Genomic DNA, 27620 nt, shown 5'->3' on the forward strand with positions numbered 1-27620 from the left:
GAGAAGCCACCAGAACAGTGGTTTTCAGCCTGTTTCGCATTACAATTATCTGAGCGACTTTCCAAATATACTAATGCCTGGATCCAGCCCAAACTACTTTGGGTGTGGGTCTGTAAATTGGTTTTAAGCAGGGGAATGATTTATGTTTCAAAATCATCACTGATAATTTTGAAGAATTGCGGGGACAAGAGTGTACATGAGTGAAAATGAGAGACTATGTACAAAGTTTAGGGCGAAGTGGACATGAAAGTGAATTACAATGGTTCGGAGGAGAGGAAACAGAAATAAGGAATATAGACAACTTTTTCTGAGTATTTTGTTATAGTGGGGAGAATAAAGGTGGTAGATGGATAGAAAAGCGATGGCAAGTCCAACGAGTATTTTTAATTTCCTTTTGAAAAAGGGAAATCTATTATGGTATTATTTAAACAATGACTAAAATGGTTCTGTTAAGCTTAAAACATACTATTTACAATTATTGTCATTCTTTAATTTGACTGTCCCTCAGCAGAGACTTGGTGTCATAGTGTCACTTCAAAACTTTTTAAGAGAATTGGTTAAGAGACTTGGTTGAGCTCTCTTAAATATGCAAGATGAGGTTTTTCCACTTTCCAGAAAATTTTGGTGCTGGCTTTGTATACTATGTATCTTATTTTGAAACTAATAGTTATCTCCACATCAAGTCTCACAAATGGCTCCACTCAGGATATCACAAGAAATATATCTATTCTACTCAGAAGTAGCAAAAACAAGTTTTACGTACTGGTCAAAATCCTGAGAAAAATGATGGTATACCAACTGAGAACCATTCACCTTGGCAAACATAAGAGCCAAGTGCACATCAAAAATACTGAACTGCACCAAATTGTGTGTGTAAAGCAGTACATCTCAATGCAGTAGCTCTTGAAAGTACTTAAGTTATCTAGTATAGTAGATACACAGCCTGTATCTCCAGTGGCAAGTGGAACCATAACGCACTATACAACTGTAACTTGTATAAACACTATGTGCATAATAGATTTCAGATAGCAACATACATTTACCTATTTCTCTAAACAATGACTCGAAGCATAAAAACATTAAGGTTTAAAGGAAAATGGACATCTATACATAATTATTAATAAATAAAGGCAAGCAAAAGGAAAGGCGACTGATTAGGAAAATAATGGTTCCTTTTTCTTGTGCAGTATTAGGATTTATAAAGGAATAGTTATTGACATTCCCTGCACTTGCATAATCTAAAGGTTTGAAGTAACTTTCCATACTTGTAACTCTCCAGTGCAATCCTCTACATCACAATCTGGGCACCCGGACCATGTTCAAAATGAACAAACATTTCTGCCTTTTCCGAATGGCAGCCTTGGTTTCAAACATAACATCAGACCACTGAATGCTACACACACACACACACACACACACACACACACGGACACACACAGACACACGCACGCACGCACACACGCAAATAATCAGCCAGGCACTTGCCATGGTAGGAGTCACCAAAGTAACTTGTTTCAATCAGCATCATGAAACCATTCAAAGTAGATCATGCTCAACAATATATTCTAATACCATGATTTTCAGTTAAGCTCCAGGTTGTTGTGTAACCTTTTATTTGGTATATTATGATTTTAAATTTTTGTTTCTAGATTTTTAGAAGCAACCTACCATGAATACAAACTTTTTCAGAAAGAAAAACTAAAGGGGCAAAATGTACTTTATGAAATCATTGTTCGTTTTCCTTCTTTGGGGGGAAAAATATTTCATTATTTATTTATACATTGAGCCTGTTTGAAGTCAAGAATTACTTGGATTATTGTTTAATATACCTAACAAAGCTCTTCTATAATAACTTTTGGTAAATTATGTTAATTTTTCAAACCATTTTGCCAGGATTCTAGAAAGAATTATTCCTGTGTTCCTCCTTTATTTAATAGAACCAGTCATGCTGTGCTCTGTTGCACATAAAAATAACTGACAGGCACTCAAATTCACATAATTAACATTGGAAATGGCTAAAATATTAACTAAATCAATAAAAATCTCCTTCAACTGTTAATAGAATCCTCCTCAAATTCAAGAAGTGGTTGTATATTTATTCTACAAAGATATCATGTGTTCTAAGGAACAGAAGGCTTAGGATTTCATCATTAGGGGCAAGAAAAACAAATATTTCAAAGAACTTTGCTATAGAGAAAATATTTTTTATGCAATGACAGTTGGTTTACATTTTAGAAAATATGAACACAAAGAAAGGAGATACCCTATTGATAACACCCTATTTAATCTTTTCCTAATAATAGGACAACCAATTCCTACTCCACCATTTTGATGTGGGCTTCTAAAATGCAATTCTTTACTTTCATTCAAATAAAAAAACTTTTGTTTAAAAAGTCAAGAAAATGCTGAATATTCAGAAAATTAACCAGATAGTACCCACATTTTAAAAATAAGTAACTCATTAGTAATGGTTTGGAATGAGCAGAAGACAAGATATTACTTTTAAGTGGCTTAGATTTCTAGTTGCATATTTAAGAAAGATATTAATTCAAGAAAGAAATGCAAAATTTCTTTAGCATTCTTATAACTTCTACAAACCAGAAGTTTATATACTTTAGATAATTTTTGGTAAGGCAACATTTCATTTTAAGTTATAAGTACAGAGAAGCTTTCTGGGCACATGCCTTATTTTTGGCAGATATTTTTGAATGTTGCTAATATTGTTGACTTTCTGCTGTTTCCTTTTGTTTTAAGATCATCTTGAACCCCAAATTAGGTAGTATAACTTTCCGTATTCAAGAGTTTACTGTCTTTACTGATGTTTAAAAAAACCCTCAATCCTAGTGTGCTAATAGCAAAACTCCTATGCAACTGGTCTGACATTACTGCAAGCAAGTCACGCAAACTCACCAGACCAGACACCACAGGCCACTGTCCTGCTGACCTCCAAAATAAGCCTTCCAAACTCCTACCCCCACACCGCTTACCTACACCACCTGCTCACTCACCTACCAAATTTAGGTACGTCCCAACTAGGCAGATAGAAACAATTCCTATAAACTTAAGGACAACAGGGTCCAAGATACCTCGGAGCAATCCACTATGTTCCTTCTGTCCACCACTGTATGTCCAACTTTGCAGCCACCTCAAACTCCTAAGTATCCTCCTTCTCAGTAGACATCCATGGATTCTACTTCAGAAAATACAGAAGCCATCAGAATGGAACTATCTGACCCACATGCCAACCAAATCTACAAACCTCCTTCCATTTGTTCCCTATGGGTCTCCTGCCTTTGTTATTTGAAAAAAGCGGCTCTTCCTACTATTTATCTGAAAACAAGCCCAGTACCAATGCTCTGCTGCCCTTCCCACCTTCTATGAACCCGCATTTTCTCTCCTTACACTGGCTCCCTAGATTATCTCAAACCATTCCTATGGCTTTAAATGCCATCTGTATAGTTTACCTTCCTAATTTTTATCTCCGGCCCAACCTTCTGCTTAGAGCCCCAGCTTATATGTCCTACTGTCTAACCCACATCTCCTCCTGGATGGCTCACAAGCGTCTCAAACTTATATTGTCAAACTTAACCCAATTTTCTCCTATCCCTACTGTCACACAATAGCACTAACGCTCAAGCCGGAAACCTAAAAGTAATGGCGTCTTTTCTTTCCTGTATTCCCCACATTTATCGTCAAGCCCTTCAGCTCCCCTTCCAAAAATCTCCACTTCAATCTCCACTGGCACCACCCTAATTCAAGCCACCATCATCTTTTCCACTAACTACAACAGCAGCCTCCTAACTGGTCTCTTTGATTCCATTCAGTACTTTCCACGCAACAGCCAACGTGATCTATTCAACACTTTCATGTCATTCCCCTGCTGCAAATCCTTCAGCAGCTTCCAACTGCACTTAGAATAAAATCCACATGCCTTATCATCGTCTACGAAGCCCCACACAATATAGCCCATCTACCCCTCCGAATTCATCCTGCGTACTCTCTCTCTGCTTCAGCCACACTTGCTGCCTCCTTATTCTAAGAACTATCTAGTAAGTAAGCTCTATGCTTGCCCCAGTGGCTTTGAACATGCTATTCTACTCTTTGAATGTGTTTCAAATTTTAGTTGCAATTCCATGTTCTCAGAGAAGCTTCCTTAAGCACCCTCGCTAAGATGAGCCCTCCAGTGTCCTACGTCCTTCACTATTCTGTTGCAGCACACTGTAATGTCACTTATCAAAATTTGTATTCCTTTTGTTCATAGGAGGGGGCGGTATCTTTCTTCCCTACTAGATTATGAGCTCTGAGAAAACAAGGGCAATGTCTACTTCAATCACCACTATATTTCTAGCACCTGGCCCAGTTACTGGTATGCAACACCTGATAAATGAATGATTCCTCATATTGAAAATTTTAAAGATCCTCCATTACTCTAAGAAAACATTGATCCCCACAAGGAAATTACTCTTTAACCATCAAGGAAAATGATGTAAAATTTATGAATCTAATTGTATGTTTAAAAATCCATTTTATCTTCTTCAGCTTCAGAATTAAAACATGCTTCTATACTAAGTAGAAAAGCAGCAGATTCCCCTAGACACGGGGAATCAAACAACTACCTTCCTCTTCTTTCTCCATCTTCTAAAAAAGACAAATTCCTTTGCTCAAGGTAATCGCTACTGTGCAAAGTGATTATGTTCCACACATTCATTTGCAAGTCTTAGAAACCAGATTAACCACAGAGAAACATTATAAATAGGTTCCAAATAAGACTGTTACCCAATCTAAAATAACCCAAAGTATATTACTAGCAATCTTAAACTATACTGATCATAAATAAGGCTTTTTGAGGAATGTATGGCCAATGCTTCAACTTGCAGTGTAGTGGCAGCTGCAGAGTGTGGGCTGGACAGGGGAAAAAGGGAATGTTGCTGGCAAATTGTGAGGCTTCCAGCCACATTAGGGCACTTGGCTACTCCCCAGTCATCTTTCCACAAACTCCAGGAATTAAGCTGCCTCCTTCTTCTCTCCCAGCTACAACTCGCTGTCTTAGGCCAAGGTTCCTTTCCATCACTATGCTACTGACAATAGAAAAGTTTTAGCTTCTGCTTTCCTCTCCAATTCCTGAAACAAACATACAAATATTCTAATGTTTCTAATGAGATATTATTGCCAACAATGTGTAAAGACAGGGCCTACAAGTAAAATTAATGCTTAAATTGGTTTTTAAAATTAACTCTACAATGTTATCGCTAACACTAAAATGTAAAGAACATTAAATAATAATTTCACTATTCAATCACAATCTTTTTTCTTAAAAACTCCTTACTCTCATACATTTTGGTCTCTCTCCTCCCAAACTCCTTTTTTTTCAGAGTTGACAAAGCTGAGTACCCTTCTCCCTTGCTTTTAGAATGTGCCTTCTTGTTTTTGTCTTTTTAAACAGGAAAAGAGTAGGCAAAACAGATGAAGTGTGTTGCTCTTCACATACACAGTCAATAAACGAATTAATAAACATTTTCCAGGTACCTACCATATGTCAGACACTAAGTTAGGCCATGGGAATACAAAATCAGAAATAAGAATTCCCTTCTAGAGGTACTTACAGTCCAAGTGAGGGACACAGACAAGTGAAGTGAACTAAAAAGATAAAAGAACAAAATGCCACAGGAGTAACCAACTTTATATGTGAAAGATTAATTAGGCTCTGAAGAAGAGGTGACATTTTACCTGGTTGTTAAGAGATCGGGGAGGTCCAAATGCCTACCCACTGTGCTGTACACCTGAAACTAATATAAAATAATATTGAATGTCAACTATAATTTTATATATACAGAGGGTTCCAAAATAATGTACACACATTTTAAGAAAGGAAAACTGCATTAAAATTGTAATATTCAATATACACCGATAACAAAAGATGACTACAAGTCACATCTGACTTCTGCAATTACAAGAGGTGCTCAGAGTGGTTACCATCAGCCTCCAGACACTTCTGATTACGGCGAACTACTGCTTGAGCAACGGTGACCAAAGCATCACTTGTATACATTTTTTTTGGCACCCCTGGTATATAGTGTCACGGGATATAAAGTACAGCACAGGGAATATAGCCAGTGGTATTGGAATAGCTATGTATGATGTCAGAGGGGTAATAGACTTGGGGGGGTATCACTTTGTGAGAGGTGTAAATGTCTAATCATTACGTTGTTTTGTACACCTGAACTAATAAAAAAAAAAGATGGGGGTGTTCCAACATGTGCTAAGAGTAACTGTCCTATAGAAAATGCAAGGTCTCAATCAGATTGTTTTATGAAGATAATTATGAAGGGCTTGTGGAAAACGAATCAGAAAAAGAGCCTGGAAGCAAGAAACATACTGCAATATTCTGGGAGCGGGACCTGACCTAAGGCAGAAGCTGAAGGAGCCAAGTATGAGAGACATGTCTAAGTTAGAATTACAGATTTTAATATTGATTATAGATGAGAGAGGACAACTGGAGGGTAAAGAGGAAAACTAGAAAGTTACTAGCTTGAGAATTAAATGGAGGATACCAACAGCACTAAGATTTGTTTATTTATTTTATTAGTTTCAGGTGTACAAAAATCATGTACTAGTTAGACATTTATACTCCTCACAGTGATAACCACCCCCAATCTACTACTCCTCTGACATCACACACACAGCTGTTACACTTCCACTGTCTCTAGTCCTTATGCTGTACTCCACTTCTTGTGAATATATATATATATATATATATATATATATATATATATATATATATATAATTACAGTTGACATTCATTATTATTCAGCTTCAGCTTCAGGTGTACCACGATATAATCCTAAAATTTATATAGAACCATAAAAGACCCTGGATAGCCTTGGCAATCTTGAGAAACAAGAACAAAGTGGGAGGTATCATGATACCTGACATCAAATTATAGTAATCAAAACAGCATGGTACTGGCATAAAAACAGACACATAGATCAATGGAACAGAATAGAGAGCCCAGAAATAAATCCATTCCTATATGATCATTTAATCTATGACAGTGGAAGCAAGAATTTACACTGGAGTGAAGACAGTGTATTCAATAAATGGTGCTGGGAAACCTGGACAGACACATGCAAAAAAATGAAGCTGGACCACCTGTTTACGCCATATACAAGAATAAATTCAAAATGGATTAAAGACTTAAATGCAAGATCTAAAACCATAAAACTCCTAGAAGAAAATATAGGAAGAAAGTTTGCAAATATTATCCTTCGTAATGTTTTTACTGATATAGCCCATTGGGCAAGGGAAGTAAGAGAAAAAATAAACATGGGATTACATCAAGCTAAAAAGTTTTTTTTTGTTTGTTTGTTTTTTATAGAGCAAAGGAAACCATCAATAAAACAAAAAGGCATCCTACTGAATGGGAGAAGATAGTTGTCAATGACATATCTGATAAGGGGTAATATCCAAAATTTATAAAAAACCCATTCAACTCAACACCAAAAAAAACAACCCAATTAAAAAATGGGCAGAGGACATTAAGATTTGTTTATTGAACATTTAGTATATACCAGGAGCACTTAACATATTCTCATTTAATTCTCACAAAAATGCTAAGCAGTATGTATTATTCTAATCCCTGCTTTAGAGATGAGAAAACCAAAGGACAGAGAGTTATATAACTTAGCCAAAGGTTCTAAAGCTAGTATATACAAATGTTAGGATTTGAATACAGATCAGTGTGACTTCAGAAATGGCATTCTTAAATAACACTCCGTTAACCAAGGTAAAAGGAGTAGCAGGTTTGGACATTCTGAATTTGAGGACAAAGGACTAATGCTAAGACTCATTTATATTTCACAGTAAAATCCTGATTATTTTCCTATCCATTTCCTACAGGAAATCAGTATTTAGGAGAAAAGACAGACTGGACATCAGGGAGGTAAAGCGATTGTTAAATAAAGTAGAAATACCAGGTCTTGTCAGGGACCAATGAACAATGAGAAGTGAGTAATGTGTCACATGGGGATGTATTTCCTTTCTTCCCTTCCTTAACTAAGCACCTACTTTTCCTACCTCAGAGCTAAGTGACCTGTATTGGCTAAGAGGACTATTGTGGGGAGATTTCAAGCAATCCTGAAGGCTGAAGCAGAGTAAAATTCTAGCTAAGAGTTTCAACAAACTTTTAAGGCTTCATGACTGACTAAAGCAGATGGATTGATCAACTATGCAAAGCATTCAGAACATAAACTGATAAAAAGTTGGCAAATTGATATTTCTTGACTGAAAATTGAGGGATTCACTCATCAAAAACAAATGCGTCTTTTGAAGTTACTTATAAACCCCAAGTAATAATGTCTACCAATTTCAATGGAATATTTGATACTTTGAATATTTGATACTTTGAATATTTGAGTATATTCAAAATATACTACCTCAAAGTAGTTGAGAAACCTTACCAGATCACATAAACCATGCATGCAATTACAGACAGCACACAAATGGAAGGTATGCCAATTATTCATTTCCAGAGGGTGGGTAACTTTCTATCCAATCCCAAAGGCTTACTACTTATTTGGTTCAACTTGGCTTAGTTCCTAGAAGACTGGACTCGGAGTCCGTGCAATGTCAACATCTGACAAATTCTGAGAGTAACATCGGGGCTGAATTCATCGTTAGTATTTGACTCACAGAAGTGCTAACTGGATTTGTCTTTTAAAGGGAATCAAAGGCACTGCTATTCTATAGTTCAAAAAAGTACCTTAGTAAGAATGTTCTACTGGCTTTGATATTTTAAATTTACTTCAAAAAGTACTAACAAATCCTAATACAGGACTAGAGTGTAGACTACTGGAAAAAAATTTCTTACAATCCAAGAGGCTTATTATTGCTTATATCTTCTGTTACGGACTTATATGTACCTGATGAACTTCAAATTAGTAAAAATCTGATGTCTCTTTCTGTTCAAAATCTTTTATTGGCATCTCACAGTTCTTATTATAACATGATCTTTGAAACCTGGTTTACAAAGCATTTTAAGTACTTGCTTATTTCTTTTTTTTTATTTTTATTTTTTATTTTTTTTGGGGGGGGTTTAAAAAGATTTTTATTAAAAATATAGCTAACATACAATATGATATTAGTTTCAGGGATACACTATAGTTATTCAACATTCATATACCTAAAGAAGTGATCCCCATGATAAGTCCAGGAACCATCTGACACTGTACCACATTATCACAATATTATTGAGTATATTCCCTATGCTGTACATTACATCCCCATGACTTACTTGTTTTATGCCTGGAAATTTGGACCTCTTATTTCCCTTTCCCTCCCCCCATTCCTAAATTTATCAATTACAGTAGACAGTCAGCATTATTTTATATTAATTTCAGGTATACAGCACAGTGGTTAGATATTTATATAATTTAAGAAGTGATCCTCCTGACTAGTACCCACCTGGCACTACACATAGTTATTACCGTATTATTGACTATATTCCCTATGCTTTACTTTACATCCCCATGACTGTTTTGAAACTACCAATTTGTACTTTTTAATCCCTTCACCTTTTTCACCCTGTCCCCTTAACCTCTCCCACCTATTACCCAACAAATCTAGTACCCATCTAGTACCCCAATCTAGTACTTCTTAATCCCTTCCTCTTTTTTTTTTTTTTTTTTATTAGTTTCAGGTACACAAGACAAAGCAAAACTTAGAGCCTGTCAAACCACTGGTTCCCCATCATTAGACTTTCAGTTCTTCAAATAGCCACCCTCCCCTGCCCCACCTCTCATGCTGGGACTTTTCATCTCCTTCCAACTTCTTGTTCTTTCCACCCCAGACTTCCATGCTTAACATCCTCTGCCACTGGCTGATTCTTATTCCACCTTCAGTTTAAAAGTAATTTCCTCAAAAAATCCTTACCTATATACTAGGTCAAGTTCCTGGGTACATACTCCCATAACTACGGAGGGTGCCAAAAAAAATGTATACACATTTTAAGAACGGAAAAAACTGTATTAAAATTACACCGATGGTAACCACTTTGAGCACCTCTTGTAATTGCAGAAGTCAAACATGACTTGTGTTCATCTTTTGTTATCAGTGTATATTGAGTATTACAATTTTAATACAGTTTTTTCCTTTCTTAAAATGTGTATATATTTTTTGGCACCCTCTGTATTTCAATTATCATAACAATCATCACATTACAGAAATGAGTTATGTAAAGACTGTCATTGTCCCTAAGACTTCAAGTTCAGTGAGGCTAAGCAATGAGTTAATTTTGCTCACTTCTTCAAGTTTTTCCCATTTATAATATAGTGTCTAGCATTCAGTAGGTTCTCATTTAAAATATTAAGTGGGTGAGTGAAGGAATAATAGAATATAACTTCCCCACTTAACTATATCTTTCCTCTCTATAATTTTATCTGCTACTTTTCTAAGCCAGTCTCCAATACCCCATCATAAACACTGCAATCCTCAACCTGAAATGCCTTTCTCCTAACTTTTCACCCTGACCCTCCTTCAACTAAGGCCAGTCACTGATCATGCTTCTAAATCTCCATCATCTTCCTATACCACGTATTTGGCACTTCACAACTAGATTGTCAACTCAAAGCAATCTTCTGTTTTTATTTTGGTAGAAAACTGCTCACATTTTAAGTGGGGGCTATGTCCCATGATCTAATGTAATGCTTGGCTCTCCATAAATGTTTGCTTCTACTACTACTGATGAAGTCAAGTTCATGTACCTCTATTTCCCCCCCACAGAAGTCTCATGCTATATATACCTTTATAAACTATCAAAAATAGAGTAATGAGTATATAAAATAATCTTTTTCAGAGAATTCTTATGAATTTATTTGAGCCAAATGGACAACTGCCAAGAAGCAAAATCTCAATAGATTGAGAAAATGCTCCCTAGAATTATCTTTATACAGGAATGTTTACTCATGAATGTCCCATCTCACTTTAGAGCCCCTCTTTCCTAGTTTAAGTTCTTTAAGGCATTTATTCCCCCAAACTCATAAGATATTTAATAGCGAGATATCCCAGAGGTGCATTACGATACTCAATAAAATAATAACAATTATTGTAACTAGTACTATGTGCCAAGAAATGGCACTACGTGCTTTACACATACATAGTCATTTAATCCTCACAACCACCCTGTGAAGTAAGCATATTATTATTCCTAATTTTACTTACAAGGAAACTAAGTCACAGCAATGTTAGATAACTTGGCACAAGGTCACAAAGCTTACAGATAGTCAAGCCAGTATTCAAACCCCAGCAGTCAGGCTTTAGGGAACATGTTCAGAGATTTCGAAACTATTAAACAAACTTTATATAAAATTTTGGTTAAATACTACACAAATGCAATGAAAAATTAACTAGATAAACTACTTCAATCCACAAATCAAATTCATGTTTTAGGTTTACACAGTATTTGAAGGATAACTGAGGATAACATTTTATTGAACTGTAACTATATTCCCTCTACTAATTGCCAGGGATTCTATTACTCCTTTTAAACACTTCATATGTAATAACTAACTTCATCCTTATAAAAAATGCTATGATAAAGGTCTATCATTATCATGTTTTACAGATGAGAAACCAGAGGCACAGGCAGGTAGGTCAGACAGCACGAGGTTGTACAGCGAGGTAAAGTCAGGACCGTGACACAAGTAGGCCACCCCACCTCAGTCTACGCTCCACAGCAAGAACATTCTATCACAGCAACAGAATTCATCAACTCCTTGCATAAAACATTTAAAACTGATACAGCAATGTGCCTTTTTTCAAGTTATTTTTAATTTCAAAGGTTGTGAAATTCTCAAATGTGAACCAGGAATTACATTACCAGGAATTACATTAAGGAACATTAAGCTGGGAGGCACTTATCCAATAGACCTCTTCATCTACAATCAATAATGGTGGCACTTTATTGGTGTTTTATTCATAACCCTATGTGTTCCATTAAGAAAAAAGATACCAAATCATCATTACGCTGATGCTTTGAAATTACAGTTGATCTTTAAAATACCTGATGTATTGTTTTAGTTATAGCATAATATAAAAACAACGTAGTTAAATATCTGAGAAAAGATTTACTACAGATTCTAAAGCAGATGTCACCTCCTCTAGGCTAGAGGTTATCAGCTCCCAAACTCAAAACTGTGTGTCGCCCAAGGAAACACTGAAGAAGGTGGCCAATCCTTCTACAAAGTAGGTAGTAAATGATCAAGTCTGAAAACTGAATCACGAAAGAACAGCAAATCCAAATGTATGCCTCACATGTTAATCATTTACTGCTTTTCTTCTCTAATTTACACTAATTCACTGAGAAGCAGAATTAATTGAAATTGAGGAAATACCAGAAGATAAAATTTTCAAAGCATTTTACCTCTTAACTCTAGGGGAGCCGCTGTGAATAAATAGTATAATATTCTCAATGAAGAAAAGTAGACCAGGATTTGTATAATGGACCTTTTATCCACAACAGTATTGTTTTATAATGGTATGTTCTAGTTCAGAGAGTTATATTTCAAATAATAATTTTAAAGAACTCTAATATATTACAAAGGGAAGGGAATTTAAATGAAGGCTTATTCTGTATTTATCTACACTGCACAGATAAAGAAACTGAGATTCTGAATATTGAAAACCCAGTCTAAACAAAATAACAAAGTAAAAAAAATCACACAGCTATTAAGTGGTATGGCCAGAATTGGAACCCAGACTTACTTAATTTTTCTATAGCATTAATCTCTGAACTTTTTCTTTGATAATTCAAAGATACTTCACTACAGATCCATTTTTATGACTGAAGTTCTAAAAGTCTAAGTTTTCTAGTAGACTGATGACAAGTCAGTTTTCATTGGACTATTATTTTATACCTCAGATTCTACTAAATTAAAATTGTAGTCGTTGTAATTCATATGATGTAATTATTTTCTTTCCTATGCATAATCATTACCACACCTTATATAGTCCTTTAATATATAAGTAAGCAAGCTATACAACCTATAGGACAAAATCTTTGCCACCTTGAATAAGCAGATATCTTATACATGACAATTTTTTTTAAAAAGCTCAATCTAGAAAACAAACTGATAAAATGGACTTCATCAAAATTAAGAACTCTGCTCTTTGAAAGATACTGTGTTAAGAAAATGAAAAGACAAGCTAGACTGGGAGGAAATATTGCAAAATACGTTATCTGATAAAGGACATGTATCTAGAATCTATAAAGAACTCAGTAAGAAAAACACAATTTTAAAAAAGGCAAAAGAAGATGTCTTAATGAAGACACTTCACTAAGATATACAGATGGCATATAAGCATGTGAAAAACTCCCAACATCATTAATCATTAGGGAAATGTGAATTAAAATCATAATGAGATACCACTATATACTTACTAGACTGGCTAAAATTAAACAAAAATAAAAACAAAAACACCTGACAACACCAAGTACTGGGGGAGGACTCAGAGCAACTGGAATTCTCATACAATTTGTGTGTGTGTGTGTTGTTCTTATACAGTGCTGATAGGCATACAAAATGATGTGGCCACTTTGGAAAAGTTTGGCAGTTTCTTATAAATTCAAGCATATACTTAGGATACTTCCCAGGAACCCCATTCTAGGTAGTTATCCAAGAGAAATGAAAATACATGTTCATTAAGATGTTTATAGCAGCCCTATTCATAATCTCCAAAAATTGGAAACAACACAAATGCCCTTCAATTGGTGAATGGATAAACTAAGATTCACGTCCACATAATGGACTACTACTCAGCAATAAAAGAACTGACACACACATGAATGAATCTAAAATGTATTATATGCTAAAAACTTTTTAAATAAAATGTATTATGCTAAGTGAAAGAAACCAGACTCAAAGCTACATACAGTATGGTTCCATTTATAGAACATTCTAGAAAAGGCCAAGCATCAGTGGTTTTCTGAAGCTGGGCTGAAGGGATGGGCTGATTATAAAGTAACAAGGAAACTTTTTGGAGTGTTGGATAAGTTCTAAATCTTGATTATGGTAGTTTTACATGACTGTATGCATTGGTCAAAACTCAGCACATTATACTAAAAAGAATGAATTTTGCTATATGTAAATTATGCCCCAGTAAACTTGCCATTATGAAAAAAAATAACAAGAAAAAATGCAATAATTATGCAAATAATTTGTTAGGCATGGATTATAATGCATATGAATTTGTAACCACAAATACGGGTCTACATCTCAATTAAAAAAATTGCTACATCTCAATTTAAAAAAAATACATCTCAATTAAAAAAAAATACTTTAGGGATGGCTTGTTAGCTCAGTTGGTTAGAGCGTGGTGCTGATAACACCAAGGTTGAGGGTTCAATCCCCGCATGGGCCACTGTGAGCTGTACCCACCTTAAAAAAATACTTTAAAATATTCTTTTACAATATCTGTTTGCCTCACACTGTGCAGATATATGCCATTTTGTAACATACCATAGCACTGGCATTATACCTTTGATTTCAGTAAAGTAATTATTTAAATAATAATACTACACACCATTTGTTTTTTCTGAAAGAATTTTCATTAGTTTCTAAATGTGCCAAATGTTTTCATATGCCAAGAAACAATTTTACATCATTTTTGTTATAACTGAATAAAAAAACATTGTTCTTATATAAAATGTATTAAGTAAAGAATTAATTTACTACTGAGTCCGTCATGGTTATACATTTTTCAAATCTCCAAAATACCATCATCCACTTACTGGTCCATTCCATTTCAGAAATCTCATGAAAACAGTAGTTAAATAGCTCTTTACTACATTACAGAGGCAGGTGTGTGTTTGGAAGTGAGAGGAAGGGTGGAATGATAGCTATTTTTCATGTTTAGGGGTGAGAATACAAAGCATTCCCAAACTAAGCTCCTTCTGAGTACAATTCACCACCATTAAAGCTGGAACCTATTAACATTAAATAGTCTAGATTACATTTTAACTCCCTTTCCTTTTTTTTCAGTTCAGTATACTCAATCACTTTCAATGCTACTGAGAAACAGCCACTCTCATTTGTATGGTACTAATAATTTATATAATAAACTTCCACATGTATTATCTTTTTAAATTCTCACCAAAACCTGTGAAAACATTTGTTTTTTTCTAAATTTCCATTTTACAGATGTCAAAACCCAATCAGAAGGTTGGATTAGTTGTCCAAAGAGCACACCAATAACCTGCAGGGCTAGAATGTTGTTTCTTACTATTCTATGTAATCCATTAGCATCGACTACAGTCTGAAGACAGCCAACATGGGAAATCTATAGCCCAAAATATTACTAACAACTTATCTAATAGTAAGCTAAGAAAAAAACTGAACTTCAAAAATACACTATATGAAAAAGTCAAATTTGCACTGATAAAAATCTTATTTAAAAAAAGGTAAAACAATATCTTGAAAACAAAAGCCAAGGAACTGTTCTATAGGGTGATTATGAAGTCTGGAAACAGGTACTATTTATTACTTTACATGTATCTTAATGTAATTTTAATAAACCATTTATTATATATTTTCCTGTGGTTCCAAACTTGGTAGCCATTCTATATATTAAAGGAGACTAAGAGGCCACCTTAGTTACAACTAAACATGGAATGAGATCCTGAATGGAGGCCATTACTAGAACTGGCAAACTTGAATATCGATGCATAGTAGACAATTGTATTGAATTAATGTTAAATTTCCTGAATTTAATAACTATACTGTGATATGTTAAGATAAAGTCCTTATTCTTAGGTGATACATATTTTAAATACCTAGGTCTGAAGGCCTGTGAAGTCTGCAACTTAATGGTTCAGAGAGAGAGAGAGAGAGAGAGAGAGAGAGAGAGAGAGAGAGAGAGAGAGAATGTGTGTACACAGAGAAATCAAATTGTAAAATAGTAACTGGTGATCTACATAAAAATTACACGATGTTAATTGTTACTATTCTTGAAGTTTCAAAAAAATTTAGGTTGGTACAGAAGTAACTGCGGTTTAAAAGGTTAAAAATTGCAAAAACTGCAGTTACTTTTGCATCAATCTAATAGTTAAAGATAAAAGGTAAAACTTTAAATTCTCTTTCAATTTTCTTCAATAGCTGTTAAGATATTTCCAACAAGATCTTCTGTAAGAAACTGAATAAACAGATATATTCTTTTTAGTGCCTCTATAAATAACTACTCTAGTTGTAATCAAATAGTATTTGCTGATTTTTTAAAAATAAAGTATAAGACACAGCAGCAAACACATGATATACAGCTCCTTCATTAGGTGCTATGAGAATTTTAGTAAAATTTACATATTGTCCTTTATTTTTAAGGAGCTTAAAATTTACTATGAAACACAAAATTCAATGTCCAATTGCTATGGACCATTAACAGTATTCTTAACATTGAGCAAACTTGCTATCAAGTAGTACGTATTTAACTAAAATTCAATTCACTGTAATTGTATGATTTCACCATTCAATGTTTCTCTCACCCTATTCCAAGATTTTAAAAAATTTCTTAATATCTTCATATATTTTCACTATGAATGCAGTGAGGCTGCATCATGTAATCATTTTATTTCCATTAATACAACTATACGCCCTCGTGGAAAAAACTGAAGATTGCAATAGCATAGATACCATTTCACTACATAATCATCCTTCCTCAAGAGCACGAAGCACAAGTACGAGAAGGGAGCTGTCCAGTTACCTATGCCTCTCTCCCTATGTGCATCTTGCCAAGCTCTAATCCTAGAATTTAACGTATTTTTGTGTAACAAAGCCCCTTACTGCAAGCCAATTTCTTCATCTGGTGCTCAACTAAGAAATTTATTTTTGCAGTTTCTGAAGGGAAAACTAGCTATTTTGCACTTCTGTGAGATGGAATGTGTATATTATACTTCATGATCACTTTAAGGGATTTTTAAGGGTAATTTTAACTAAAATCTGTGTTTTGGTCATGTATGCTAACTCACAAGCTAACTCTATTCTAACATGCCACTCCAACATAAATATACTCTATTTCATTATTATGGCAAGAACATAACACACTTTAAAGCAAGGACAACTTCTTTCTAAAGGCTACATTTAGAAACATATTCCTCAAATTTTCTAAGTCAACTCCATACATTTCTTTTTAGTTATTCTTGAGTCCTCCAACTTACATGTTTTTCCTCTGGATTATTATTTAACCTGATCTAAGCCAACTTCTACATTCTTCCTACTCATAATCACAGCTAGAAGAAACTTAGAAATAATATACTCTATTCTTCCCTCCAAGCTCAAGAGTTGGCAGGAGAGTTCCATTCAGTGAGTTTCCATGTTACAATAAATTCCTCACTCTTCAACAAAAATGAATTTTTATAAAAAGGTAAAAATTTAATTGTACAGTTTTAAAAAAACCTAATTTTTACAAAGTGATACTAAAATGCAATGAAACAAAGCTGTTTAGAATCCTCAACCCTGACTAAGCTCTAAATCCTATGGAGAACAGTTTTAATATTTCTCAGTCATCTTCAGAGGACATCAGGGAATCCCACAAAACCGGGCCTCTTCTTTATAAATTTTGTGATACAACTACTTTACAATTCCGTTTTCTCATATCTTATTTTAATAATCCTTATCCCTGATATTTTATATTTTAACCCTTTCCTTTAAAATAAAAAACACTAAACAGGCTTGAAAATAGTCTAACAAAAAGTGCTATAAGCTTTAAAAATTCTATTTAAAGCTTTTAATCTGTATTTCTAAAAAATAAAAAGGTGGAAATAATTTTTCATTTTCAGAATGAGGTATAATCATTGAGGGAATCAATGTTGAGATTATTTGTCTAGTATCAGCCTAGTCTAAGTCACAAATGCAAAAAGTTTGTCACATCATGATATAATTCCCTAAAGCTCACTTCTTCACGGCATACACTGGTGGGCCGGCCTGGTGGCTCAGGCGGTTAGAGCTCCGTGCTCCTAACTCCGAAGGCTGCCGGTTCGATTCCCACATGGGCCAGTGGGCTCCCAACCACAAGGTTGCCAGTTCAACTCCTCGAGTCCCGCAAGGGATGGTGGGCTCTGCCCCCTGCAACTAAGGTTGAACACAGCACCTTGAGCTGAGCTGCCTCCCGGATGGCTCAGTTGGTTGGAGCACGGGCTCTCAACCACAAGGTTGCCAGTTCAATTCCTCGACTCCCGCAAGGGATGGTGGGTAGCGCCCCCTGCAACTAAAATTGAACACGGCACCTTGAGCTGAGCCGCAGCTGAGCTCCCAGATGGCTCAGTTGGAGCGCATCCTCTCAACCACAAGGTTGCCGGTTCGACTACCGCAAGGGATGGTGGGCTGTGCCCCCTGCAACTAGCAACAGCAACTGGACCTGGAGCTGAGCTGCGCCCTCCACAACTAAGACTGAAAGAACAACTTGAAGCTGAACAGAACCCTCCACAACTAAGATTGAAAGGACAACAACTTGACTTGAAGAAAAGTCCTGAAAGTACACACTGTTCCCCAATAAAGTCCTGTACCCCTTCCCCAATAAAATCTTTAAAAAAAAAAAAAAAAGATTAGTGTAGAACGACAAATGTGTTTTATACTAAGATTTAAAAGGGACCTTTCAGATCTTTGAATTAAAGTCATATACCTAAAAACCATGGTTTAACGACCTTAACTAAAGTACAAAAGTTCTTTATAAAATTCTGATTAAATATAAAGATGTTGCTGACACATACTAAGGAACCATTACCTACCTACTTTTATAGCTTGCTTAATTAACTACCTAAGTCTGGGCCAAACACTGTACCTTCACAATGAGGCTGACCCTAAAGGGCCAATCTATAGAATTTGTGTCAACCATTTTTTGATCATAGGCTTCTTTGAGAATCTGATGAAAGCTAAGAAGCCTCTTCCCAGAAAGTTCCACATGTGCACATACACACAAAATTTTAATACAGTGTTAAGGGGAGAAGTCATCATAGAATATTAATCCCAGGTAAACAACTGCTATCACTGACTCTATGGGAAGACAGCCTTAAAACATGCTATTGTTATTTGTACACACTCTGATGAGGACAGGAAGGGTATCATACAGGCATTTGGAGTTTGAAGTTGTAGGTGAATACTGTGCTACCATCTGTTCTGAGGTACCCTAACTGTTACAAGGCTACAGCAGCCTGGTTCTGCTACCGTGTTTCCCCGAAAATAAGACCTAGCCGGACAATCAGGTCTAATGCGTCTTTTGGAGCAAAAATTCATGTAAGACCCGGTTTTATTTTACTATAAGAGTATTTTACTATAATATAAGAGTATTTTACTTATAGTAAAATAAGACCGGGTCTAATATAATATAATATCATAAGACTGGGTCTTATATGAATTTTTGCTCCAAAAGACGCATTAGAGCTGATTGTCCGGCTAGGTCTTATTTTCAGGGAAACACGGTAATTGTCCATCCCGCTCTGCAATCCTGTGACATGACACCCTGTAACTTCTCATCCCTACCATGATCTCCACCTCTTATCATCTAGACTCTGCAAGTTGCTTTGATGTACTTTAGCTACTGTTGACAAGTAGCCATTTAGTCTGCCCTTTAACACCTTCAGTGACCCAACTGAGGCTTCAGAAAGCAGGTCAGTCCAGTTTTAGGAAACTGATGAATTATAAAGTTCTTTTCTAATTTGACTACCCTGATTTGTAAGTTTTAAATGGTACCCTACTGAATTTCTATTAGAAGAGAACTCTACTTGCCAATAGGTAACAAAATAGCTTACCATTCAAAGTATTCATTCCTAAAACCAGGAGCAAACAATCGCTTAGCTATCCTTTTATCAAAAAGGAAAGTCATAATTATGCTGAAAAGCACTTTCAATTTGTAAGTCAAAATATAAGAGGATCAGTACTGGCTCAGTTCAAGAAAAGCAAGGTTTCCATGTACATAGCATTTCCTACCATGTTGGGCTTTTTTTCACTACATAAAAAAATTTTAAATGCTTGAACATTAAAAGATGAAAATTATAGTAATTTAAAATTAACATCAGTTCTCTCTTCAAATAGTTTATTCTCTATTTTTCTATTTATGCCTGTGAGTCTGTAATAAACAGTTCTAATCAATGCAATACAAACACAGAAGTCATTATTTATTCATTAAAGGCTGGCTTTCAAGAACTCCAAGTTGTCTCAGTCACCTTCAACAGCTCCTTTTTCACAATATCTCTTGTTGAAATCAGTGTTATTAGTAAGGTCCATTTATCATATATAAAGCAATCTCTGATATAAATGCTTGTTTCCTTTGAAAACAAAGGAAATAAAAACAATTATATTTGGTATTTTCTTCCTGAACTAATTCACACTAGTGCTGGACAAAAAAGGTTCACAAATTTTTTGCAAACAGTGATTGATTTATTCAAATCAGATAAGAAAAATGTTAACCACCAGTTAATTGGAAAAACAATACGCAAAATCTCATTTTCAAAGGGCTACCCAGGGGGGCTCTCTTTCCTGGGCTATGTCTCAGAGAGCCAAACAATGCACAGTCCTGAGGAGGCGGCTACCTTGTAAGGAGCTTCTTTTTGGCCCTTCAATAATTAAACTTCCTGCAGGGATACAAAGAAGGTCCACTTTAATGAATTCTGCCTTATTTTGCAAATTACACAGGGGCACTATTTCAGTAAGTTTATATGGTAGGTATACAACAATCCCTTGTTAAGAAATACCTGATAAATACCACTTTCCTACTTTTCCAGAGTGGCTTGAAGAAAGAACGCAGTGTTTAAAACAAACAAACAAAAAAGCCTAAAAAAGACAATGCCAGACCTATCACTTTATCAGAACTGCATTACATACAAAAGACACTTTAAAGCTCAGGAAGACAGGCCTCCCAGCATTTTTCTTGTGATAAAATCATCTATTGAATCATTTCAATAGATTCTTCCAATTGAAAATCCATCACAAATAAAATGTGTAGTGAGAAATTTGCCTACCCTACATATTGTTGGATACCCTATCATTTAAAATTAAGCCAGTTTTAAATCAATCCAGTATATATTTGTACCCAAGTAAATACTGTCAATCTCGAATTGGTTTAACAATGTCTGCTTTTTAACACAAAATTCTTTCACTACCTTGTTGTTAAAATAAAATCAAACGCCCAAAATAGCTGACTTAAAGCACCGACTATAGATAGTGAAACACTGCCCCACCCCTTGTACGAGTGGATGACTGGAACATTATTGTAATACACTCCATCACACAGTAATATAGCTATAGAATCTTCACATTGGCGCCAGAAGTTGCACATTTTTCCGGTACAGTTTATTCTTAGTTTGCATCATCCTCAATACCAAACGTCACCAACATTCAGGGAAACTTAAGAGTAAGTAATTGATAACCACAAGCCCTGTAATATCCCCCTCTCAACATCCATTTGCGCACTTTTCTCATTTCTTTTAATATGAAGTCGCAAAATGTAAAGCATTAAGGACTTTTCCCCGGTAACTACGCAATTCATTAACTGGGGAGCTGGAATCACTACATTATAAAAATTTCAAGCGTAACAAAACAAGATGCAGAGGGGAAAAGGTCTACTTGCTTAAATATTAAAAGATCTGCTATATGTTTTTGAAGTATTTGTGGGTGCCAACCAAGATTTTCAAAACTCACCCCTCCCCCCGCCGAAAGTCTTCCCCCTCCCCCAGTCTGGGAGAGTTGGTTACTTTGACGCTGCTGGGATGCTACTCACCGAGTTTTTCCACCAACTTGAGCATCACCCCTCCAATGTGCACCTCCCCGGTCACTCTCAGGGTGACATCGCGGTTCAGGTCCGTCACATGAACGCTTAGTTCCCACGTCCCATCCGCATAGCAGCCATCTGGCATCCTTATCCCGTCCAGAGCCATGGCTCCTTCCTGCGAGCACGGAGGAAATGGCTCTCGTAAGCGTCACTCCCCCAAAGGCAGGCAAATCCCACCGAATTCGCAGAGTCGGCCGCGGGGTGGGAGACCGTGGAGGACCCGAGGGTTTCCGCACGAACTCCGGAGAGCAGCGGCGGTGGGGCAGGGCTGCGGGCAGGACTGCGCCCTGCGCCCCTTCCCGGCGGCTGCCCCGCGCTGCCGCCTGCAGCGGCCCTCGGCTGCCCCTGCGCCCCGCGCGGCTCCAGCCCGGCGGCCTGCGCCTAGCGGACCGTAGCGGGCTTCACCTGCCGGCCTGCGAGCCGCACCCCGACCCGCGGAGACGCCGCCCGCGGGCTCCACATTCCTCTTTCCCACCCGCGCTCCCCCTCAGGTCCCAGCCCGGGTCCCAGCCCCTCACCGCGCGTTCCTCGCGCCTCCGACTTGGGACTCGCGCGGCAACAGGCGCGAGGGCGAGGGCTCGCGGGGCAGCGGCGATCGGTCGCCCTCCTCAACGGGCGAAGCGCAGCCTCCCGGCCCAAGCGTCTAATGGAGTCCCGTCGTCGAGGCCCCTTGCCTCTCAGCCGGTGCTCCACCCCTCTCTCCCCGCCCCCTCAGTCCCAGACCCACTGGAGCTGGGCGCGCCTGCTCCCTTCTCCTCCGCCCGGACGAGCAGCCTCAAGCGGGTCCGGCCGCCTCTCCCCCTCCCCCCGCCGTCCGCTGCGGTCGCGCTCCGGGCAGGGGGCCGCGCGGACTCCGGGGCTGGGCGCGGGGGCGGGAGCTGTGCGGGGGAGGCGGGGGGCGCCCGCGGCCGCAGCAATCTCAGCCCCGCGGAGCCGCTGCCCTTTTATGGAAATGAAGGACCCGGCGTAGGGATTGAATCCAACATCCGGGCTCTCCGCGGCGGGACCTGAGGCGGGGGAGCGAGGGGATCGCGGGTGGGCGGCGAGGCGCTCCCTTCCGCGCTCGCGTCTCTGGCTTGAAGGGACCCACAGCCGTGCGTGTCTGCGCTTCCAGCCGGAGGAGGGGGTTTGTCCGTGAGAAATGGCCACAGGAAATTCCCAGGGCAAGGTCGTTTTCAGGGAACAAAGTCCCTCCGCCCCCTCCCCACGCCTGGAGCGAGTCCAAAAGTCTCGGGGCGATGAGAGGTGCCGCACTCCGGCAGCTGGAGAGAGGGATTGGGGACGTAAAAACTTTAAAAAGTAAATGTCCAAGCCAGCTCCATGAACATCCCACAAAAGAATGAGAAACCCAGTGGGAGGCGAGCCACAAAAATTGCTTTGCAAGCAATGTCCGGCACAAGCAGCAACTCCTACTGGACTCCCAACAGTTTGCAGGCGCTCTTAACCCGTTCGGAAGCTCCTACCAGAAGCGATTCAAATACGACCGTCTCACGATGCTCTTGTTTGAGAAAAGAAAAAGAAAAACCAGCGCAGTGATTTTTTTTTTTCACTCAAACTTTCTCCAGCTCTTTCTACGTATTAGTGTATTTTTATATGCAACTTAGATCTAACAGTCTACTAAGGCTTTTAGATGGGTATACATCCTCTAACCCACTCTCAGCCACACCTTGAAGGAATTTTAATAGCTCTGGACTGGTGCCAGCAAGTATAGGGAAGAACTAAAGAACCTTACCTGTTGAGACTGACTAGTGATGGAGAACTTACTACCGTACTTCCACTTCCCCATTTACTGTTGCACTCTGTGGAGCGGGCTCTATTCAGAAACGGGGAGCCAGGGAAGCTGCCTCGCTGGCAAATGCATAGCTCAAAGTATTTAGGTCCGGTAAGGATTTAGATTCAGATAAGCTATCCCAGGTCCCATAAAAGACCCCAGTTTTAAGAGTCTCAAAGTCGTCTTGAGCTGTGTCAAACACTTCGAAGAGGAACTGACTAGGCAAATAATCCTTCAATACAATTGGGAAAGGGACGTTAGAGGCCTGGAGAAAGGGGTGGGACTTACAAAGGAGTAAAAGGAAAGCGGTGAAATTTAGTCAGATGCCAGAGGTTTGGCACAAAAAATAGCGAAAACCACTACAGTATTTTCAGCTAGTCATCATGGAGAAATTGGTGCCCCGAGTCTGTAGTCTCTCCACGTTCCAATTATTTCTACCCATGGAGGTTCCAAGTAGTTCACTGGGAAGCAATATGAGTGTCCTGACAGGAGAGGATGTTTATTTAAATTATGGTGTTGAATTATATAGAAAAATGTTTTTAATAAAATAGGGAATTGCTTGTTAAGGTACAAAACTACATGCCGCTGTAAAATCACAAAGCCTGCAAGGAAACACCAAAATGTTAACAAGTTGTCTGTGTGTTGAGATCATGGGAAATTGTGTGTGTGTGCGTGTGTGTGTCTTTTATTCTTTATTTTCTACAAACTCGAAAGCTTTGCATTCAGAACCTTTCTGTTACCAGCTTAAATTACACTCAGCATCTCAATTTCTCTGTGCAAGCTACACATTCACAATGATAGATATAACAGATAGAGCAGCTACCAGACTTCTGGCAGGGTTTTCAGGGATTTCCTTGTGTCTTTGAATATCTCCAAATAAAACATGAGTTCTTTGAGATCAGGGACTTCAAATTCTTTGCATTGCCCACAAATTTACAAATAACTTGGCACAAAGAAAATGGAAAACATTCTAGCACCAAATTAACACAAATGTCAAGGAAACAGGTCTTTCCCATGGACAAATCTCATTACTGGGGAAATCCTGGTTTTTACATTTTTATGTGTTTATTTTCACACCTTATCCCCAAAAGATATGGCACTGTATAAGGATGCACAAACCATGAGATAGAATACATTATCAATGGTATAAAACAAGGGGAAAAAAAGCTGGAGGTGGGGGGATAGAGATTTAAAATGGGACCTGGTAAGAGGCTAAAAACTGTACCTTAATGACCTCGACAAGTGCTCCAATAAGCTCGGCATAACTATGACTTCTCCAGACATGCCTTTGTAGAACCATAAATATCCATGTCCTTTCTGACTATTCCCTTTCCTTCAGACAAATTTGTGGAAGACAACTGTCATGTCTCAGAAACTCTTTTAATATTCAGTTTCCACATTCCAGTTCTTTTCTCACTTTCCTGGGAGTTACTTTCTGAACCTCCCACTACAATGACTACTACACTGACTGCTGCCCACTCGTATGAATGGCCCATACATATAGTGATGGGGGGATTTAACATTGTGAATGACAGCTCCATTTCATAATATTTGAAATAGTTACAGCTTTATAGGAAACTTGACTAGCTTTAGAAAACTAGCAGCTCATGTTTGAGCAGTAGAAAGCACAGCAAGGCAGTGACCCTCTGTTAAGTGCCGTTGGAGGAATAATTAGACTACGATGGGCGCAGCTGGTCTCTTCAGGCCTTCTTTTTGAGTATTTCAAGCTGTTGCTTGCTTTGAAGATTAAAGAGGAGTCAGAGTCAAATCTCTGAAACTTTTTTTTTCTAGTTTATCAAGTGAGACCTTCAAGTGCATTTCTTAAATGTTTATTTCCACCTAAAGTTTTTCCGTGTATTCAGATGTGGAATCTTATCTGGAATCTCCCACTAGACCCTCTAAGACAGCGCAATACTTGTAGTACTTACATCATACTGAAAAGTAGCTGAGAACTCCAGTGTTTGGAAGAACAGCTCAAGCATTGAAAGCAGCAATATCCAAATAAGGTACCAAGCACCGAACTTAGATTTAGACTAAATGATACCTCACAGATCTGCCGTCAAATGCAGCCCTCGGGCTTGGTAATCCGCAGGTTGACTTCAGCTTTTTCTCTGAGCCTGAACTGTGCTTTATGTTTCTAAAAAGTTAATACACAATATAACCGCTGGGTGTGAAAAAAAAAGAGGGGCTGGGGGATAGGAGAAAATAAGAGGTTTGTGTGAGTGTGAATGTGTAAGGGTGGTTTAAAATGCTCTTTAAAAATGCCACATGAGGCCAGCAAGATGAAATGTAATGAATGACTCCTGTCAAATACCAGCTGAGCAGAATTCTCTCTTTGTCTCAGGGACTGCCAAAATTGGAACATAATGGTAAAGCTACTAAGGAGGTAGTAGAAATCAAGGGGCATGGGATGTAAGCTCAGAATGGGAGGGAAGGTTGTAGAGGCCACATTTTTGGCTAGAAGTGGGCAGTCACTGTAAACAGTAAGAAAAGGACTGGTAAACTGAGAAACAAGGAAGACTTGTTAGGCGTGGAGCTGTTTCAACACAGACCTAAAGAAGGGCTCTGAGATATACTGAAATCTCTACTTCAAGGGAAAACAAATGCACTGCTTGCATTTACTGCTCTGGAGTATAGAAAGCATTTTGTAGAAAATCATGCTGGGTGATACTTTAAAAAATATTTTTTCTTTGATTTAATTTGAATATCGTGTCATTTTGTGAAATGTTCTGACCCTGACAAAAATATGAAATGTTCACACGTACACTCACACGAACAAAGTAGCTAGTTGTGTGCTTAGCACAATGCAGGCAGGGCACTGAGACAGACATGTAGATGTTATTACAGGTCACAAGCTCTTAAGGTCACATCTGTTTAATGCAGGAGCTTATATTTAAAACAACAGAAAGGATATCCACATACAAAAAGAATGAAATTAGACCTCTACCTTACACCATAAATATAAAGTAACCAAAATGGATCATAGACCTAAATGTAAGATCCAAACTATAAAATTCTTGCAAGAAAACAGGAGTAAACCTTTGTGACCTTGGATTAGGCAATGGCTCCTTAGATAAGACATCAAAGCAAAAGTGACTAAAAAGAAAAACTAAATTGGATTTTATCAAAATTAAAAATGCCTATGTTTCAAAGGACAACACCAAAAATGTGAAAAAAACACCCATAGAATGGGAAAAAGTATGTGAAAATCATATATCTCTTAAGGGACTTATATCTAGAATATATAAAGAGCTATTACAACTCAACAGTAAGAAGACAAATAACCTAATTAAAATGGGGAACTGATCTGAATAGACAGTTCCCCAAAGAAGATATACCAATGGCCAATAAGCCCATAATAAAATGCTCAACATCATTAGGCCTCAGGGAAATGCAAATCAAAACCATAATGAGATAACACTTCACACCCACGAAAATGATATAATATAAAAGATGACAAAGTAAGTTTCGGCTAGGATGTGGAGAAATTGCAAGTTCGTACACTATTGATGGGAATGCAAAGTGATCAGCTGTTTTGAAAAGCAATTTAGCAGTTCCTCAGCACATTAAACATTGAATTACCATATAACCGAGCAATTCTACTCCTAGGTACATACCCAAGAGAATTGAAAACATATGTTCACACAAATTCTTGTATATGAATATTAATAATAGCCAAAAAATGGAAACAACCAAAATGTCTTTCACGCAATGAATGAAGGATATTTGGGTTATTTCCATCTTTGGGTTATTAATATTAGTACAAGTGTTTCAAAAAATGATTCATAAAATGGGAAGGGAGAAAAACTCTATTATTGTAGAGACTAAATTGTAAAGAACAGACCCACTTTGAGGATTGTGATAACTAGCCTCTGAAAGGGGGTCATCAGTGAAGTCATGGGATGTTTTATGAAGATGAATTGAAGTGGATCTGAAGGAGTAGACAGAGTTAGGCCTGTGGATCAGAGCAATGTGGGAAATCAGGAGGCTGAAGTGAGCAAGGTATGCTCACCAGCAGGGGAGAAGAAAGGAAGCAATGCC

General features: G+C 37.6%; 1 protein-coding gene and 1 non-coding gene across 9 annotated transcripts in view; one reads left to right on the plus strand and one right to left on the minus strand.

Moving 5' to 3' along the window:
- Positions 1–27620, minus strand: part of FERMT2 (FERM domain containing kindlin 2) — a 78601-nt gene that overhangs the window by 49202 nt on the left and 1779 nt on the right. For 6 of the 8 annotated variants that reach the window (XM_019725713.3, XM_019725712.3, XM_019725710.3 and 3 more), the window contains exons 1-2: positions 22327–22692; positions 21758–21923 (exon numbers count right to left, since the gene is read on the minus strand). In XM_019725713.3, the coding sequence (XP_019581272.1) occupies positions 21758–21914 (157 nt within the window). In that variant the 5' untranslated portion in view covers positions 21915–21923; positions 22327–22692. Of the gene's footprint in view, positions 1–21757; positions 21924–22326; positions 22693–27620 lie in introns of those variants that run through there. The other 2 variants (XM_019725707.3, XM_088797339.1) reach the window with 2 other exon arrangements.
- TRNAI-GAU (transfer RNA isoleucine (anticodon GAU)) lies at positions 14340–14413 on the plus strand. The gene has a single exon. It is a non-coding gene; the product is annotated as a tRNA-Ile (tRNA).

This window comes from Rhinolophus sinicus, chromosome 3 (assembly GCF_057876585.1).
Source record: "Rhinolophus sinicus isolate RSI-liver-muscle chromosome 3, RSI-T2T, whole genome shotgun sequence".
Taxonomy (NCBI): Eukaryota; Metazoa; Chordata; class Mammalia; order Chiroptera; family Rhinolophidae; genus Rhinolophus; species Rhinolophus sinicus.